Raw genomic sequence first — 17538 nt, 5'->3', positions numbered from 1 at the left:
AATTCATGGATTGACTTTACATACTATTTAATTAATAATTATTAATCAATTACATTCATTGTTATTATTTGTAAACATAAGTAAACATAGTTAAATAGTCAATAACTAATAAATGTACACATGTATAAAAATGAGATGATATAAACATAAGTAAATATAATTAAATAGTCAATAATAAATCAATGTAAACATTTATAAGATTGAGATGATATATTTTAACACTATTTATCCCTTTATCCAAAGACATTGATATCAGCTTCAGAAAATTTAAAAATTGTAAAAAGCCAACAATTTTGCCAAAAATTATCAAAAGTAGCAATACCCACTAACACCACTAAACTCTAGTACATTTGCAAGAACAATGTTTTCCCTTGAAACCTGAAGTACAACCCAAATAATATGCAATAAACCACAATTTTTAAAAAAATGGCCATAAACTTTGTTGGAGATGAAAAGCCATGAATTTGTGGAAAAATGTCAAATACCTTTATTTTGAGATAAAAATTGTCAAAAACCACCCCCTCAAGTAACCACTAGACACCATCCCTTCTTACCTATGGCTTCTAGGGATGAAGAAGATGTAGAAGTGCCTGAAACCATCACCCGCAAGAAAGACCCATTAGATAGGGCATTCCAAAATGAATTAAGAGACGTTGTTGATTTAAAGGTTGGGCATTGCCTCTTTGCAAATAGTCTTCCATTCAATCCAGTTAGATCACCTTATTGGAGAGAGGTGTTGCAAGTAGTACATCTAGCTCCTACTAGTTGCCAAGGTCCTAGGTATGAAAAGGTGAGAACCACCTTATTACAAAGTGGGTGAAAAAATGTACAGAACATTCTCAAACCAATAAAGGCTCGTTTGGCTGATGGAATTAACAAATGCAGTATTTGTCTAACACTGGAATTTGTTAGATGTTGGATTTGTTAATCCAGAATTTGGTTTTGGGGAAATAATTGGACCTATGGTTCACCTAGAATTTGATGGGAAAGATGTTTTCACTGTGTTTTTCCTCCAAGTAAATTGTTGTCAGCAACCAAAGGTCTCTCACCTTCATAAATAGGGATACTTACAAGCCACTGATTATCATAAAGAGTGGTCGAAGGTTCCTCCATCCGAGTAGGAATTCTAGTGTTGCGAGGAACAATAGCTCACATAATGCCATTTTTCATTCCAATCTCGGGGCCCAAAGGCACCACTTCCAACTCTACGGTTTCCTTGTTCAAAACTATAGCTCAATCAATAGCACCATAAGCTACTACTTCGTAAGGATTCATAGATTTGTAGATTTTCCCAACAAAGACTTTTCCCAATAATTGCTCCATCTTTGGGATTCTTGAGGAACCTCCCACTAACACGATGTCATCGACTTAGGCATTGCTCATCTTGGTGTCCTCCAAGCACTTACTCACAATCTGCAAGCACTTTTTGAACAGATCAGCGTTGAGCTCTTCAAACTTTGCTCTACTTATTTGTATGTGAAAGTCTTGCTTGTTGTGAAGGTTGTTGATGTCAATCATGGTCATTGTCGTGGAAGACATCGCTCTCACACTTTGCCTGAGGTCTCCTTAGAGTTTTGGCATTTGTACAAAGATATTTCTCTATGAATTTATATTTTCTTTTGAATTCCTTCAAGCAATAATCAAACAATTTGTTGTCAAAAGCCCCCCCTCCCAAGTGGCAAATTAATTTCCTAGCACCAGACCCGAAATGTTTATGAAATATGGACTATGAGAAATGGGAATTCAATTCCAATTCCACCTCCTGAGGTGAAATCAACAAATTCTCATTTTGGGCCAAAATGGGAATACAAAACCCAATTACAAATTCTGATTTGGCTCAAACTGCAAGAAATTTTAGGAATGGCACATACCACTTCAGGTTCAATTCTGACAAACAAACGGGCCCTAAGTGTTGAGTTTTAGGATCGCTGCAAATATAATAGCACCCTCTATCTTCCAAAGGCAGCAATATCTTGTATCTTGTATAATTAAAATGTCATTATATGAAAGAATAGACATGTCCCTTTATGGGACATGTCTATTCTTTAATATAATGGCATTTTAATTTTATATATATATAATATCTTAAATAGTTTAGTCTCATAGGTTTATCTGATCGAAGCTACCAAACATCAAGACTCCCACTTAGCTAGGGAGGATAAACATAAGAATACCTCAATGTAAAATCAGGAAAAACAAGTTTAAGGTTATCTTTGATCAGAGGATATCCACCATTTAGATATCATCTCATGATATCAAGAGTAATGGCCTTAGAATATCAAGTCACATGATATTCACCAAGTACTCAAAAAAATGTCCATAGATAATGTATCCTCAATAATACTTACCACAGAAACATTCATGGTCTATTTTGGGAACTTAATCCACTATGCAAGATATAATCTATCATGATCTGTCTCAGACATCATAAGATGTCCATCACAATAGAATGCAATGGTTTGTTTAAGGATCTTTAATCCACCATGGAAGTTATCATCTATCATGATCTGCTTAGACATCATAAGATGTCCATCACAATAGAAGGCCATGGTCTATTTAAGGAACTTAATCCATCATGCAAGTTACAATCTATCATGATCTGCTTAGACATCATAAGATGTCCATGGTAATAGAAGATTAAGTTATTGAAAGATTATCAACTTCCAATAACTTTTACAAGTACAAGTGATAATCATTTGGAAGTCGTCACTTCCTCATGATTTACATAGGGGGTCATGATCTGCTTAGACATCATAAGATGTCCATCGTAATAGAAGATTAAGTTATTGAAAGATTATCACCTTTTAATAAATTTTATAAGTACAAGTGATAATCATTTGGAAGTCATCACTTCCTCATGATTTACATAGGGGGTAGGCCCATGAAAATCATGCAATAACACTCATGGATTTTCAAACTCCCTTTGAATATCAATCTTTTGAGCTCCTCATCCAATGTTGCCTCTGATGAAGTGGCAAGCTCCCTCTGAATCTGATATCAATCTTCCTTTTGCTACAAGAACATCCCCGGAGAGATAGGAAAAGATCAAGGCAAATAGCTTGTATAGAAGTACAAATAAGAGAGAAATAAATCTAATACTCAATAATAATAAATACTTATTTGCACATCACCATCCTTAGTACAAGATGTTTTGAAACCTTTACTCAATTCTTCTATTCTTCTTCTTTTTCTCTCCTTATTGCTTTTTACACTCCACTCTAAAATATATTATTTTATTTATCTTCTCTAATGCTTGAAAAGTCTTCATCATCTAACCGACATCCTTCTCTGTAACCAGTTATAAGTTCTCATGGCTGATGGTTTATAAAGCTTCAAATGGGAAATAACACCCTTCTTGGTTAATGAAGTCTTCACAATTAAATCTTATGTTATTCCGCTTTTCTTTGTTTGCCCGAATTGGTTCATTAAGACGTAAACCGAGGCCACTGACTTGTACATGCTTCGCCCCTACCTTATTGGGAGGTCCACACGTAGCGCCCATGACAATTGTTCGGTCCTCTACCATGTAATTCATAATGTAATCTATTGAATATATGTTCCACGAATTATTTCAGTTTATGCATTAATGGGGTCTATCTTTGGTTTATATATTATTTTATTTCTTCTGGTGTGGGGTCTCCTTGCTAGCGGTTGGTCAACCCTAACTTGCGTGGTGTGTAAACTATTCGTTCTTACAGATCCCTTCATTGTTTTCTTCGACTACTCCGCCCAAACCGTATTCCTACGTGGGATTCCACTTGGTACATAATATGAAGATTGTGTCTCATGTATTCCCTTTATGCCGATTCATATTTTGTTGTTTGCTGTCATTCGTGGATATGGGCTGAATAACTTTGCTCTAGTATCGTTGTTCTTTATCTTCTGTAATTTCATAAATACATAGTTACATTGTTTGATCAAAGTTTAATTCTTGACCACAATTTCTAATAAGAGTCTTGTCTTTGCGATGATATTGAGATTCCATCTACCTAATTAATTAAAACTGCATCCATGTTAAAGTTGTAGCTCCAGTCGGATTGATTCGATCTGATATACATTATTGTTATTGGTAAATCATCATTTCCTATATATACTTATCTATGTTAAATAATATATATTATTGTATATCTATGTTCCCCCGAGTTTCAAAGACAAGGTTGATAGGGGATAGCGGGACGGGTTTCTGGGACGACAAAACATTTTGTCGATTTCGGGGACAGGGGGGGTAAACAGGGAAGTGACATTTTTTTTTTTTTGTGTATTAAAAAATTGGGGACAGATGCAAGTCCCCAATGAAGTCACCGAAACACTGGCTTGTCTGTGGGGGACGCATCCCCAGGGAACATATATATATATATATATATATATATATATATATATATATATATATATATATATATATATATATATAATTTAAGATGGATAAGTATATATAGGAAATGATGATTTACCAATAACAATAATGTATATCATATCAAATCAATCCAATTGAAGCTACAACTTTAACACAAATATATGAAATGAGATCTTCCTCCATGATCGATGACTACCTATTGCTTCTGACAATGTGTGAATGGTTGTTGCATAAATTTTGGTCAAACTTAGTTTCTTTCTGCACTTAGAGATGGTATTCACTGTGCACTCCCCTTTTCTCTTTCTTTCTATTCATTTGCAATGCGGCTCTAATACTGAGTTGAGTTTTAGGATTGCTGCAAATGTAATAGCACTGCCTGATAGTATGTGTTTTCTAAAAGCAACAATCTCTTGTATTTATATTAAGAATAAACCAAGAAGAGACATGTCCTTTCATAGCACATGTCTTTTCATTAATTTAATGACATTTTAATTTTATATATATATATATATAAAATCTTCAATGGTTTAGTCTCATACGTTTATTTAACTGAAGCTACCAAACATCAAGACTAAGAGATTCTTAGATCCAAATGAGAGAGACTACTGTGTCTGATGGATGGAACGATTGCAAAAACTGTCCATTAATAAATGTGATTGTTATCACCCCAAGGGGTCTATGCTTTTGAAAGCGGTGGACTGTGAAGGGAGGTAAAAGATGCTGAATTTATTTCCTAGAATCTCATTGAATCCATAGAGTCTGTGGGTGTTGATAACGTTATCCAAGTAAAAATGGACAATGCAAAATTTTGGAAGTATGAGGGTGCTTTGGTAGAAGTACGATATGATCGCATCTTTTGGACATCAAGCACCGTCCACTCCTTGAAATTGGTGACGAAAGCAATGGTACCCAATTTGAATGGGTGAAAAAAGTATATGAGAGTGACAAGATGCAAATATTTGTGACAAGCTACCACATGTCACAAGCAATTTTCAGACCTTTCTCCAATCTAGAATTATTGAAAGTAACTTTCAAATTTTAAATTATTAAGTTTCATTTACCATTTTGTGTCATGTTTATGTATTTGTATAAAATATTTTGTGTTGTTTACATATTTAAAAAGTGCTATGAACTTACAACTAACATGTTATAAGGTGGCTAAAACTCGATTTGCTTCACACACAATTGTCCTTAGATGACTTGTGAGGGTGAAAGGTGCATTGTCCCAAATGGTTATTAGTAACCAATAGGATGTTTGGAAGCAATCGAATACAACAAGGGCCCAAAAGGTGAAGGCAATGATTTTGGATGATGATTGGCTGGTTTGTGTGGATTATGTAGTAGATATCAACTGAGCCTATCATATCTATGCTTCGGTTTTTCGACACTAATGAGCCTTGTTTGGGGGACATCTATGATGTCATGGACACTATACTAGAGAAAATAAAATTGGTAAGTTTAACACAATCCTCTATCCTTGTTTATTTAGAGATTTTAATTTCTAAATCTTTATTTTACGTTACATCAAGATAACTTATATGACCGTCATTTGACATCCCAGGTCATTTAGAGGACAAAGCATGATCCTAAGGACACCTTGTACAAAAAGGTGGAGTCGATTGTTCTTCATCGCTAGAACAAGATGACTACACCTTTACACCTTCTAGCATATCCACCATGTCTCAGATATTATAGCGTTGAGCTATTATTCCTAGTAGTGCCACCATACAAAGATCTTAAGGTTGCTAGTGGGTATAGAAAGGCATTTAGTAGGCTCTTTAGTGATCCAAACGTGGCATCAAATATTAGGAGAGAGTTTGGAGAGTTTGTCTTAGGAAGAGATGTAGACCCTAATGCTATTAATGACCAAAGCCAAATGGATGGTATTAGACATGGGCAAGACTATATGTACCTCCAGCTTCTTGCCATTAAGATCCTCTCACAAGTAAGTTTTAAACTTTTATTGTCCCCTTTTTTGGCCACTTAAATTGTGGAATTAACACTCTTAAATTTATACTGTGTTTTTTTTAAAAAAGAATTTGTTGGTTTTCTCTCTAGGTTGTGAGCTCTTCTGTTGCTGAGTGGAACTAGAGTACATACTCCTTTATCCACTCAGTGAAGAATAACTAGTTGGGTGCCAAGAAAGAAAAGGACTTGGTATTCATTCACAGCAACTTGTGCCTCCTACTATGCAAGGATCCATAAATATAGGAAGGGGGAAGACAAGCTTTGGGATGTAGCACCTGAGTCTGCTGACTTGTATACAACCATCCAGGATTTAGCGAGAGCTACCTTGCTATTGTGGATGACGATGGTGATGATACAACATTGTCTAGGGCTAGTGGAACCAGTTTGGGTTCCAATGATGAGGATCTTGATTTAGTTGCAGCCGGGGATGAACCCCTTGATCCCTCATTTGTTAATGACCCATTTGACCCTTGAAGGGCCTTGATACAATGATAAACTATTAAACAGTTGTCACTCTTATCATTATATTGAATACTTTATCATTTGATGAACATAGTTTAATTAGCGAGTCCATTTTTGAATTTCATTTTGCAATTCAATAATTCAATGTATGATTTTCTTTACAATCATGAACGTAGATTAATAAGCGAGTATTTAATAGTTATCTTTGACATTTGGTATTGATCAATGATCAAGCAACATATATTCATAGTATGAAATGATTTAGGTTTGCAATTACGTATATTTCTCTTATTTATATATATGTACATAGGAACCCAAATGGTAAAAAAATTCCTGAACCCATGTACCCGTACTTGAATCTGAACCCATCTCCAAACCCAACCCAACAACTTAGCTTCAAACCCTTAAAATTGTGTAGCATTAAATATGATTTGATCAAATGAAATATACAACATGTATGCACAAACCAAAAACACGTCTACACAAATTGACACAAGATTTTTATCATGGAACCTATGTTAAGGGGAAAAACATGGTTTGATTACCCACAATAAGTAAATACCTTGTTGGAAGTATAAACCTTTTATAACAAATGGGGAATGCAATTGCATTCAGGCTTACTTCTTAAATGAAAAGTCTCGGGCTACAACTTTGAGGAAGGCTCATTGCCTTACAAATTGATCACTACAATGATCTGACATTTTGTGAGTGAAAATGACATCTAGCCCATGTCCAATACAACGCCAATGTAGCACAATGCAGATCCCTGCTCAACCTCTCTTTTGATCATCACACAATTAGAATCTTCATCTACTAGCACCCTCTAGCATCCACATCCATGATCCCCAACTTGATTTTCCCTAATTCATCTTCTTATATAAAGAATCAAGTCTCCAAACCTAACTCATTTCATTGTTTCCCACTTGCACAACATGACTTACCAACCTAACTGACCAAGAACAAGAATAATAATAAAAGTATTATCATTGACTGATAATTTCACCAATTTGATCTTTTTGATTCATGCATATTGTCAACTCATCAAGCACATACTTTAGGAACATCCTGTAGCATCCTTATAAACACTCATCTACACAAATCTACCACAGCCACTAAATTTGACAACCCTTTTTCACTTGTTCCTCAAGAACACTGACACAAACCTCTGATACAATAAAATTATGTCATGCAAAAGTTTGAAGTATTAACCCTTTGAGTTGAGGACACATGAGTATCACATCCCCATTTTCAAATAGAATTTTAAATAATTAGATAATACAATATTATTAAATAATTAATAAAATCATATTAAAATTAATTAATATTAAAATAGAAAAGAAGAAGAAACAATGTATTATAATAATTATATATATAATCGATCATTAGTAAAATAATATTTACTATAAGATTTAAATAATTAAATAATGATAAAATTACAAAGAATGAATAAATAAATTAAATTAAATTAAATACAAGAGAATATTGCAGAAAGTATGTTACCTTTCTAAATAGGATTTAATAATAAATGACAAAAAACACAAAATAAATAAATAATATAATATAGGATAATATAAATTAACTAAATCTAATGAAAAGTCAAGAGATATGTAATAAAGAGATGTAACTCCTTCAAATTAAGACATAAAAGGGAGGAGGGGAGAAGAGGAGAAGACAGGAATTAAATAAGGACTAGTGGAAGAGATAAGGAATGAGAAGAAAACAAATGATTTTTTCAAATGGTTGCAATGATGAAAGGATGTGACTCTTTGAAAGGGTTGTAATCATGAATGGTTGTGACTCTTCAAAAAGATTGTGATTATGAAGGGTTGTGGCTTTTCGAAAGCATTATGATTATGACAGGTTGCGACTTTTCAAAAGGATATTGATTATGAAGGGTTGTGACTTTTAAGGACATAGATGACAAATAAAATCCGAAAGGAAATGGATTTAGGGTATCCCATTTAAAGGAAATGTAAGGGATTTGATTGACAAATCTTGTGGACCTTCAAAGAAGATGGCTAACTAATCGAGTGTTGTACTGCAGGACACAAGGGGTCCTCCCAACGGGTTATGACGCACAACTTGAATAACAATTTCAAAGAAGAAGGAAGAGTAATCAAGGACCCAAGGGATCCTCCTAGAGGATGAGGAAGCCTAATGTGAAGGAAACCTTAAGGATTATGTAGAAACAAGTTAATATCTAAATATTAATAAGTATAATTAAATTTAATAGTTTTTAGTTTTTACTAAAAAATCTTTTTGGGTCAATCTCATTGAGAAAATACTAAAGGAGGGATATTACAATGTCCAAAACAAACTCATAAGTGTGCTCCAATAGATTCCATCTTGGTACGACACACCAGACGCTTTTCTATCTACCTGTCAACATTGTCTATCACTTTGTTTGCCAATCACCAAATTTAACCTTGAATCATACTCAAACCTTCATTATATCCTCTAAAACTTGGAGTGAACTGAGTATTGACCTTCATTAACAATATCCCACATGTGCGACTTGATATCTTCAATACCCAGACCTCACCAAACCTCTAAACATTATGTTCGACTAGCTAACCTACAACAACTCAATTAGCATCCAACAAATAGATCTTCTAAACAATTCTTTTGACTTCTCTGACATGTTGACATCCCTTTGATTCCTCTAATATGTTGACATCAATGACAACACATCCAACATGCTAGTTGCCAACAGTCCTAAGCCCTTCCCTTATATGCCCAAAGGTAGAGCACTCCTTGCACCCCTTTGGCCTCAAGGGACAATCTGTCACCACCATGACGTGGCATGCTTAAAAGAGAACCTCATAAAAGTTCCTCCCTCCTTGTATTCCCTTCTTATCCCTTCCATGATTAATTACAGCAAACATATAAGAGTTGCACATTATTGCATGTATCCTATAAGAGTTACACATTACTGCATGTATTCTCCAAATAAAGGTCATATAATAATAATATCATATTCATACATTTTTTAGAAGCAAGAAATCATAGATAAGACCCACAATTCTGCCTATATAAGAACTAATACTTCATACTGATTTATTAATAATATTCATATTCTCTATGCTTGGGTGAAATTGGTATAAGACAAATCTGATTGCTTCGATCATATTCTTTGAATGTTGTTCCTCAATACATATATCTCTTCCTTGTGGTGAAAGAGTCGTTTCTCTTTCTGGGTCATGTCCCTTCATTCCAAGGGTGGTGTCTCCTTGTTAATAATTGTTGTTTCTGAGGATATTAATCATTCTAAAGATCATATTAGTAGTCAGCTATATTGATCATTGTTCCTTATGAATTTGCTGCTCCTTATGTTGGCCTTGTCAAACATATCAAACACAAAGATATATGATGAAGTTGGCCACCATACTTTCCAGTTTAAAAAAGATGGAAGTCGGCTCATTTTAATATGCTTTGGTGAGTATCAAGGATCTGATCTTAATGACTGTTGTTATTATTAGTAATATCTCATGGGAGTCGGCAAAAACTAGTATATTCAAATCTTCAATATCTCCATTCATATCTTTTTTTGTAGCTTTGCTCCCTGGATATGTAGTATATTTTGACAAAATTTGCAGATCCTCTAGGAAATTGCAAATTCTCCAGGCAAGACAATTTTCCAAGGCATTGATATCCTTCATGTTGGAGACACAACATTTCATTAAGGCAACTCAAGACTGAAATACTCTATTGATCTCCACTTGCATGTTGTTTGAGTACAAGACAGCATTGAAATCTATCTGGGATAATAAATTCCTACAATAGTTGACCTTACACCACCTCTAGTTGGTCCCAAGTTATTTTCTAAAAAGGATATAAATGTTGTTCGGTGGAAGGTTTTGTTTCAGATAGAGACATTACTGAAGGAACTGTAATCCTCATAAAGTTAATGAATCTATCCTTTCAACCAAGTCCATAAGCAATGTACTAAAATTGGATATCAAAAAGTCTATAACAGAAGGAAATGGAGACTCTTTTAATATTTTGGAGAATTTCGGGATCTATTTGGAATGGAGAGTGAATTTTTAGTTGCATTTCCAGACCTAGGTACTCTATTCTACTCAACAGAACTCTTACCATCTTCTTTGAAGGTTTGAACCAGCTTGAAATTTGAGATGTGGGAGATACCTCACCATTCCTTTTCATTCTTTTGGCTTAAGTGCTTGGGAGATCTCTGAAGGAGGCAAATCAATGAGATCATATTCAAATGTGGAAAGGCATTCATATCACTGATGGTTTGGAGGCAATCACAGATCAGAAGTTCATAGATGACACTATCCCATTTGGGAAGGCAAATATAATGAAATATTGTTTAAGCATAAAGCATCAAGCAGTCCCTTCAGCTTGATCTGCAGTCCTTTCACAAGGTAATACAGTACACTATTAATTGAAGCAAAATAAAAATAAAAAATCACATTTCTCTTATTTTTCAGGACAGAATTGCAAATCTGCTTGGCTTCACAATTAGACAATAACTATCTTCGAGTTTATTTGGTAGTGCTAGGAGAGCTTTTATGTGGAAATCTCTCCTGGATTCTTTCAAAGTTAGGTTGAGCTCATGGAAATGCAAATGGTTATCCATGACTGAAAGACTAATCATGTTGGAGGTTGTGTTGGCAGCAATCCCTATTATTTGATGTCAGCTCTAACACCACCAGCTGGTGTAATCAAAGAGATTTTAAGAACCATGAGAAATTTTCTTTAGCAAGGCTCTGAAGACAAAAAGAAATATCTATTGGTAGCATTGGATACAGTCTACTTTCCAAACCTTGGTAGAGGTGCAGGTTTGAGTTCTTCTAAGAAATGAAAAAGGCCCCTAGTGCCAAATTGGTGTGGGGCTTGTATTATAATCTGTCTGCAAAGTGGTGAAATTTTCTTTAGACACGTACTGAATTCTTTCCATTGCCAGCCTGCTAAAAACTTCACATCTTTGGAATTTCTTGATACACAGCAGATCTATCGTCACTAGTAATCTCACTTGACAGGTCAAGGACTGAAAGAAAGTACTTTTTGAGATGACTCATGGAATCGATGCAGTTCCCTTGTTACCCAGGTGTATTAGAAAGAAACTCAAGAGGTTCCAGAAGTGCTTTTGGGAGGAAAAGGTTTGTGATTATTTTTAAGTTAAAACTTAAAATTACTAATGTGTTCATCTCTTTTGTGTAGAAAGATTTATTGGGTTTTCCTTTATTGTTAGAACACAAACAGTACCTCCAAACTGAATTAAGAAGCAGAAAGATCATATTTGGGATTGCGGATGACATAATCAAATAGGTGAGTTCTAGATCATCTTGGAAAAAAATTATTATTTGGTTGCTGAAGATCCCCAGATGATGATGGATTGGCTGGTCGTGTCATGTTGGCAGAAGATCTGCTTGCACAAAGCAGAAAACTTTTCTTGGACTGCTGACAGTGGAAACATTTCAACAAGGTGGGCCAGTTCTAGATCATTTTCTTTCTTGGGAAAAAATGGTTATTTGGTTACTGCAGATCCTTGGATGACAAAGGATTGGCTGGTCATGTTATGCTGACAGAAGACCTGCTTGTGCAAAGCAGAAAACTTTTCTGGACTGCCATCAATGGGAACATTTCAGCAAGGGAACATCTGAAAAAGATTGGTTTATTCAGACCAACGTGAGGTGTTATTGTGTGCAGGACGAAGAGACCATGGATCATCTTATTATTCATTGCCCTTTTCTCATAACTATAAGCGCTGAACGGTTGCTTTGTAAGCGCTTAAATTGGGCAAGGGATTTTGTGGATACTTTACTTGAGTTGTTAAGTTGTTCCTTCATTCTAAATCTATCTTCTCATGCTTATTGGCAGTCTGCCCATCTGTTATCATATGTCACATCTAGAAAGAATGCAACCAAATTATTTCCCAAGGAAAGTTGAATCTCGTATGGGTAAATGTGAGATTTATATAGCAGAATTGCCAGTGTCCAAGTCAAAGTCAAGCAACAATCTGTTAAAAAATTCTTTTGTGATCAATAGATGCCAAAATACTGGCTGCAGCTTAAGCTTTTGCCAGTTGATTGACCATCAGGAAATCATCACTCTCATTCAATCTCTATAAAAACAGCCATTTGGAAACCTCTTTTTAATGTCTCTTTTAAATTGAATGTTGATGGCGCTTCAAGTGGGAATCTAGGCATTTCAGGGGCAGGATGTGTGGATGGTTGAGCAGCTTCCAAAAAACTTGATCATGGAATGACAATGAAGTTGAGGCTCTAGTGTTGATCTTGGGTATCCAATTGAAAATCAAAAGAAGTATAAAAACCATACAGATTAAAGGAAATTCAATGCTCATCTTTCATGCCATCAAGAACAAAAAAAGTCTTAGAACTGGAAACTTGTAAACATTCTTCGTAAAAATTGGCCTCTCCTTGCTGCTCCGGAACCTAAGTTACCGGTTCAAGTTCAGATTCAAAGAACTAGTTTGCTGGTATGACAAAATCTTGAAATGAGGTGTGGGTTCGTTTGGGTTCGCTAATACAAAAACAGGTAAAAATTATACACACACACACCCATATGTATGCAGCCTAGAAAAATGAATTACGATTAGAATGCTACATAGTATCATAAAAACAACAAAAACACTAAAAACTTGTAATCTTAGCATCATATCTATTATCAACACCAAACTATTAAAACAATATTGAGTTCAAGTACATTGTTTAGACTTTCAAAAATTAGAACTTAATGCTAAATTTCAATCATCTAATGGATTATCTAAATCTTCATCTTCTTCTCCATCAAAGGCATTAGTTGGTTCATTCACAAATATTGTCAATGTATTGGGATCAACTGCACTAATAACATTATTGCTTTCCAAGTTGTCCAACACTTATTACTTTTTCATTGTACAAGTTTGTTTGTTTGTAATTAACATCCTACTTCAAAAATGTTATATTAGTAGCTTGCAACTCACTTCACCTATTGAAGGTGTTATTTATTATTTAATGTTTCAAATATGATTTATCACTATACAGAGCTTCCAATTATTCGGACAGGGGTCATTATCAGCAATTGGATATAAAAAATTCACTGGAAGAAATCTTGAGGGACAGTATAATTTGATGTTATCAATATTTGAACTTCAGCAAATTTTGTTTTGTAATGTTAAAAATCTTTATTCAGATTCTGTAATTATTGTTTTTTGCACAAGATTATAAAATGTCCCCAATGGTACTTGGTTCGCACTCGGTCTACCTGGGTCTGCCCTGGTTTGACCTAGGTTCAACCTAAAGGAACCAACCTGCTTGGGTTTGAACCCAGATGGAACCCAAAAGTGAACCAAGTCCAGGACCAAGAACCGGTTCGAAATTCACCTGGTTCGAAGGGCCAAGGGGAGATATGGGTAACTAAGTCTGGAACAATACACATTCAACCATTGCTTTTAGGAAGCCAATGTTGTGGATTTTTTTTGGCAAATTATGTAATGGATTCTGTGGAAACACTTATGGACTCCTCTATGGCTAAGTGGCAACAGGATTCTTCAAATATTGATAACTGTGTACAGTCCCCTCTTGGAATATTGATATGTCATCACCCATTTGAGAATTGCCATGATTTGAGATGATTACTGTCACTTATTGATAAATCTGTCCTGCAAAGTTACGATTAAAGGGTCTTTTATTGGGGTTGACTATTTTACACGAGTTCACTTGACAAGAACTGCAGTAGAGAACTGTTCTGCGTGTAGAAACATATATGTGTAGACAAAATAAGTTTGGTATGGGTAAAAAGCTAAGTTACCGATTCGGATGTGGATGCGGATGCAGGATTTTTTTGGGGGGAGGGGGGGTGCGGATGCATTTTGAATGTGTGATATATATATATATATATATATATATATATATATATATATATATATATATATATATATATATATATATATATATATATATATATATATATGTGTGTGTGTGTGTGTGTGTGTGTGTGTGTGTGTGTGTGTGTGCACGTGTGCGTGTGCATGTGTGTGCGCGCGCTAAATACAAGAACTGAGAGAGTGTGTGTGTGTGTGTGCGCATGTGCGCTAAATACAAGAACTGAGAGTATGCAAACATACATCATATGATAGTATCATATAATACTTCACCATTGATCAAGATTCAAGATATTTCATATGTCAATTAAATAGTTCAAACTTCAAATGAAAACTTCATAGCCGCAAATATTCACATTGAAATTCACTCAAGTTCTAGACCTCAAACTACAAATTCAAAAATACCTTAAGGAAAATCAGTATGCAGTGAAAAATTATTAAAATATTTAATATAAAGCTCAGCATGTTATTGGAGACCCCTGAAAAGCAGCTCACCAGAAACAAAAAGTCCAAATCTATTCATAGTATTGCTAAGGTAGAGGGGCTAGGCAATTGTAAATATGGCTGTTAATAGATAGCCAGGTTTGCACTTTCTATTAGTTGTGATGTTGATCAAACAACTAAAGCAAATGATTCGGCATTTGTCACCTCTCATTTATTTTCGTAAAAAGGCTGAGACAAAATAGATGACACGACAGAAACACATATTTCTTCTTATTCAGACCACAATCTAATGCAAGTTTCACAAGTTACTTTTTTTGCGTGGACACTGATGGAAGCTCCCAGGTGCCCTGTGGGTGCCACCCACATCCGGGTGCCTGTGAGTGGCATCCGGGTGGCACCCACAGGGAACCTGTCTGTCTTCGAGCTTCCGCATGCATCCACTTCGGTATCCTGTCATTCCAGGCAAGTATTGGTATCTGAAGTAAAAAGAGCTGTTAAACACTGCTTTGACCACAGACCTACTTCACTTTGTTGAGATGGTGTGTGTATGTGCGTGTCTCAGGTGGCCATATTTTGATTGAGGGTAGTCAATGAGTCTCTCCAGCTTTCTATTTTTTTTCCTTCTCTTTCTTCACCCCCTACTGCTCATTTCTCTCCCTCATTCTCCAGTCCTGAAAATTCCTCCCCTTACCTCTTTTTAAAATTATGTCTGCAATCTAATCCTGTATTGTCCTCTTCCTGATGATGGATCACTGAGTGGGATCCAAAAACATACACTATTGATTCTAAAAGCTATCTCTTCAAAACTACATTGACTGTGGAAAACTCAGGCCAACTAAAGCAGTTGTTGCAGAAGTATTTAAGTGACAATGACAATTTCATTTGTTAATGTAATTGTCTCTGCACTATTTTAACTGTAAATGCAATTCCAAGCACCAATTTGGGTTAGTGGGTGAAGCAATTATGTTAAGTTTGTATCCTCTATCACAAACCAAAATTTTAACTAGTACTGGCATTTGACATACCACTTCAAAGAAACCATATTTCCATCATTTCATTTGTAGATGCAAATCCACAAATCAATCAGAGGCATTCAGGAATGCATTAGTGCTAAGTCTATTGTCATGCAAGGTTTGAGATAACGTGCATCCAGGGGATTTGAATTTGTTCCATTTGACTTACAAATGCAAACCTACTCCCAAATATTAAACAAGGATTTCTGGCAAAGTAGCTTAAATTACTTTCACATTGTAGCATTCACGGTATAAATTTGTAAGCAGGTTAGAGCCACACAAGCTTAAGGCACTGCATGGATTACTGGGTCATTTTTTAATATAAATATTAAACATAAACGTCACCTAGGGTAAGAATATGTGCATTGTTCAAGTTACGGCGTGATAGAAAAGTTTGCCCAATATTCAAAACGTCCCAGCGGCCACATTTGCACAGGCTGGTTAGAAGCTGGCTAAATTGACATAAAAGTGTTCAACAGAGAACAGGTGGAACACATAAACCACCAAAGAAATTTTAACTCATCAAATTGTCATTGCTATAAAGCAATTTTTGGAAAAAAAAAAAAATTGGAAAAAAAGTGTTATGAATACTGTTTGGAGGTCCCCTGAGCTCCACATAGAACTCGGCTAGGCTATCATTCACCAACTCCACTTTGTAACCGCTCATCATGCTGGGCAAAGCAAATACAACATTAGAATAAAAACCCACATACAAACATCTCTGTAAACAAGGAAAAAGAAAAGGCAGAAACATATAAATTTGACTAACAGGACAGAAAGGGTATCTCCTATCACTCACAGTTTCATCACGTCCGTGTCCCGGCGCAGGTTAGAGTTAACCATGGTGGCAAAGATATAAACACCGACCGAGGAAGAAGAAGTCGTTTTGTATGCACTTTTAAATCTGGGCAAATAGGTTTTATGCATAGAGAGTGTTTCATTTGATTAAACGTTGTGTGACAGAAAACATTGATAAGGTTGATGGAGATCTCGCCCTGGAGAAACGATGTAGGTTTCGTTCATTAAATTGGAATGGATTTTCTTTCCTCTGATGGCAATTATTACATTTCATGGCGTCCTACTCGCTCAATTCAGCTCCGCTTATTTTAAGAAGCAAAAACGCAAAAAGGAAAGCTAGATTTGATCCACGTATCTCACGAAGGGCGAGTCACTCATAGTTGACAAATGTTTGTTTGCTGTTTGAAATTTAATGTATTTTCCCGGGATTTATCTCATTTGTTGTTATTATTATTATTATTATTATCATTTGTATTTTTTTTTGTCTCGCCCTGATTGGAAAGGAGTTATAATGATACAGAGAGGTGACGGCAGGGGAAATGGCCAAATGAAACAGAGGTATTTAGTGTCTATGTGGGATAGGTGGGCCATTGGCTATGGGGTAAGTGTATTTTGTACGTATGATATATAAGTGTGAAAAGTGTTAGTCA

The 17538-nt window shown here is 35.3% G+C and overlaps 1 protein-coding gene across 2 annotated transcripts in view; it reads right to left on the bottom strand.

Moving 5' to 3' along the window:
* Positions 1–17286, bottom strand: part of LOC149531820 (ubiquitin-conjugating enzyme E2 5-like) — a 28348-nt gene extending 11062 nt beyond the window's left edge. The window contains exons 1-2 of one of the 2 annotated variants that reach the window (XM_089809101.1): positions 16890–17286; positions 16682–16761 (exon numbers count right to left, since the gene is read on the bottom strand). In XM_089809101.1, coding sequence (XP_089665227.1) covers positions 16682–16761; positions 16890–17017 — 208 coding nt within the window. In that variant the 5' untranslated portion in view covers positions 17018–17286. Of the gene's footprint in view, positions 1–16681; positions 16845–16889 lie in introns of those variants that run through there. The other variant, XM_089809100.1, reaches the window with a different exon arrangement.
* Positions 17287–17538: the final 252 nt, after the last annotated feature.

Source organism: Cupressus sempervirens, chromosome 11, assembly GCF_028749045.1.
Source record: "Cupressus sempervirens isolate cs-2001-9-10 chromosome 11, ASM2874904v1, whole genome shotgun sequence".
Classification (NCBI taxonomy): domain Eukaryota; kingdom Viridiplantae; phylum Streptophyta; class Pinopsida; order Cupressales; family Cupressaceae; genus Cupressus; species Cupressus sempervirens.
Note: the sequence above shows the minus strand (reverse complement) of the source record. Positions and strands in the feature narration are given on the sequence as shown.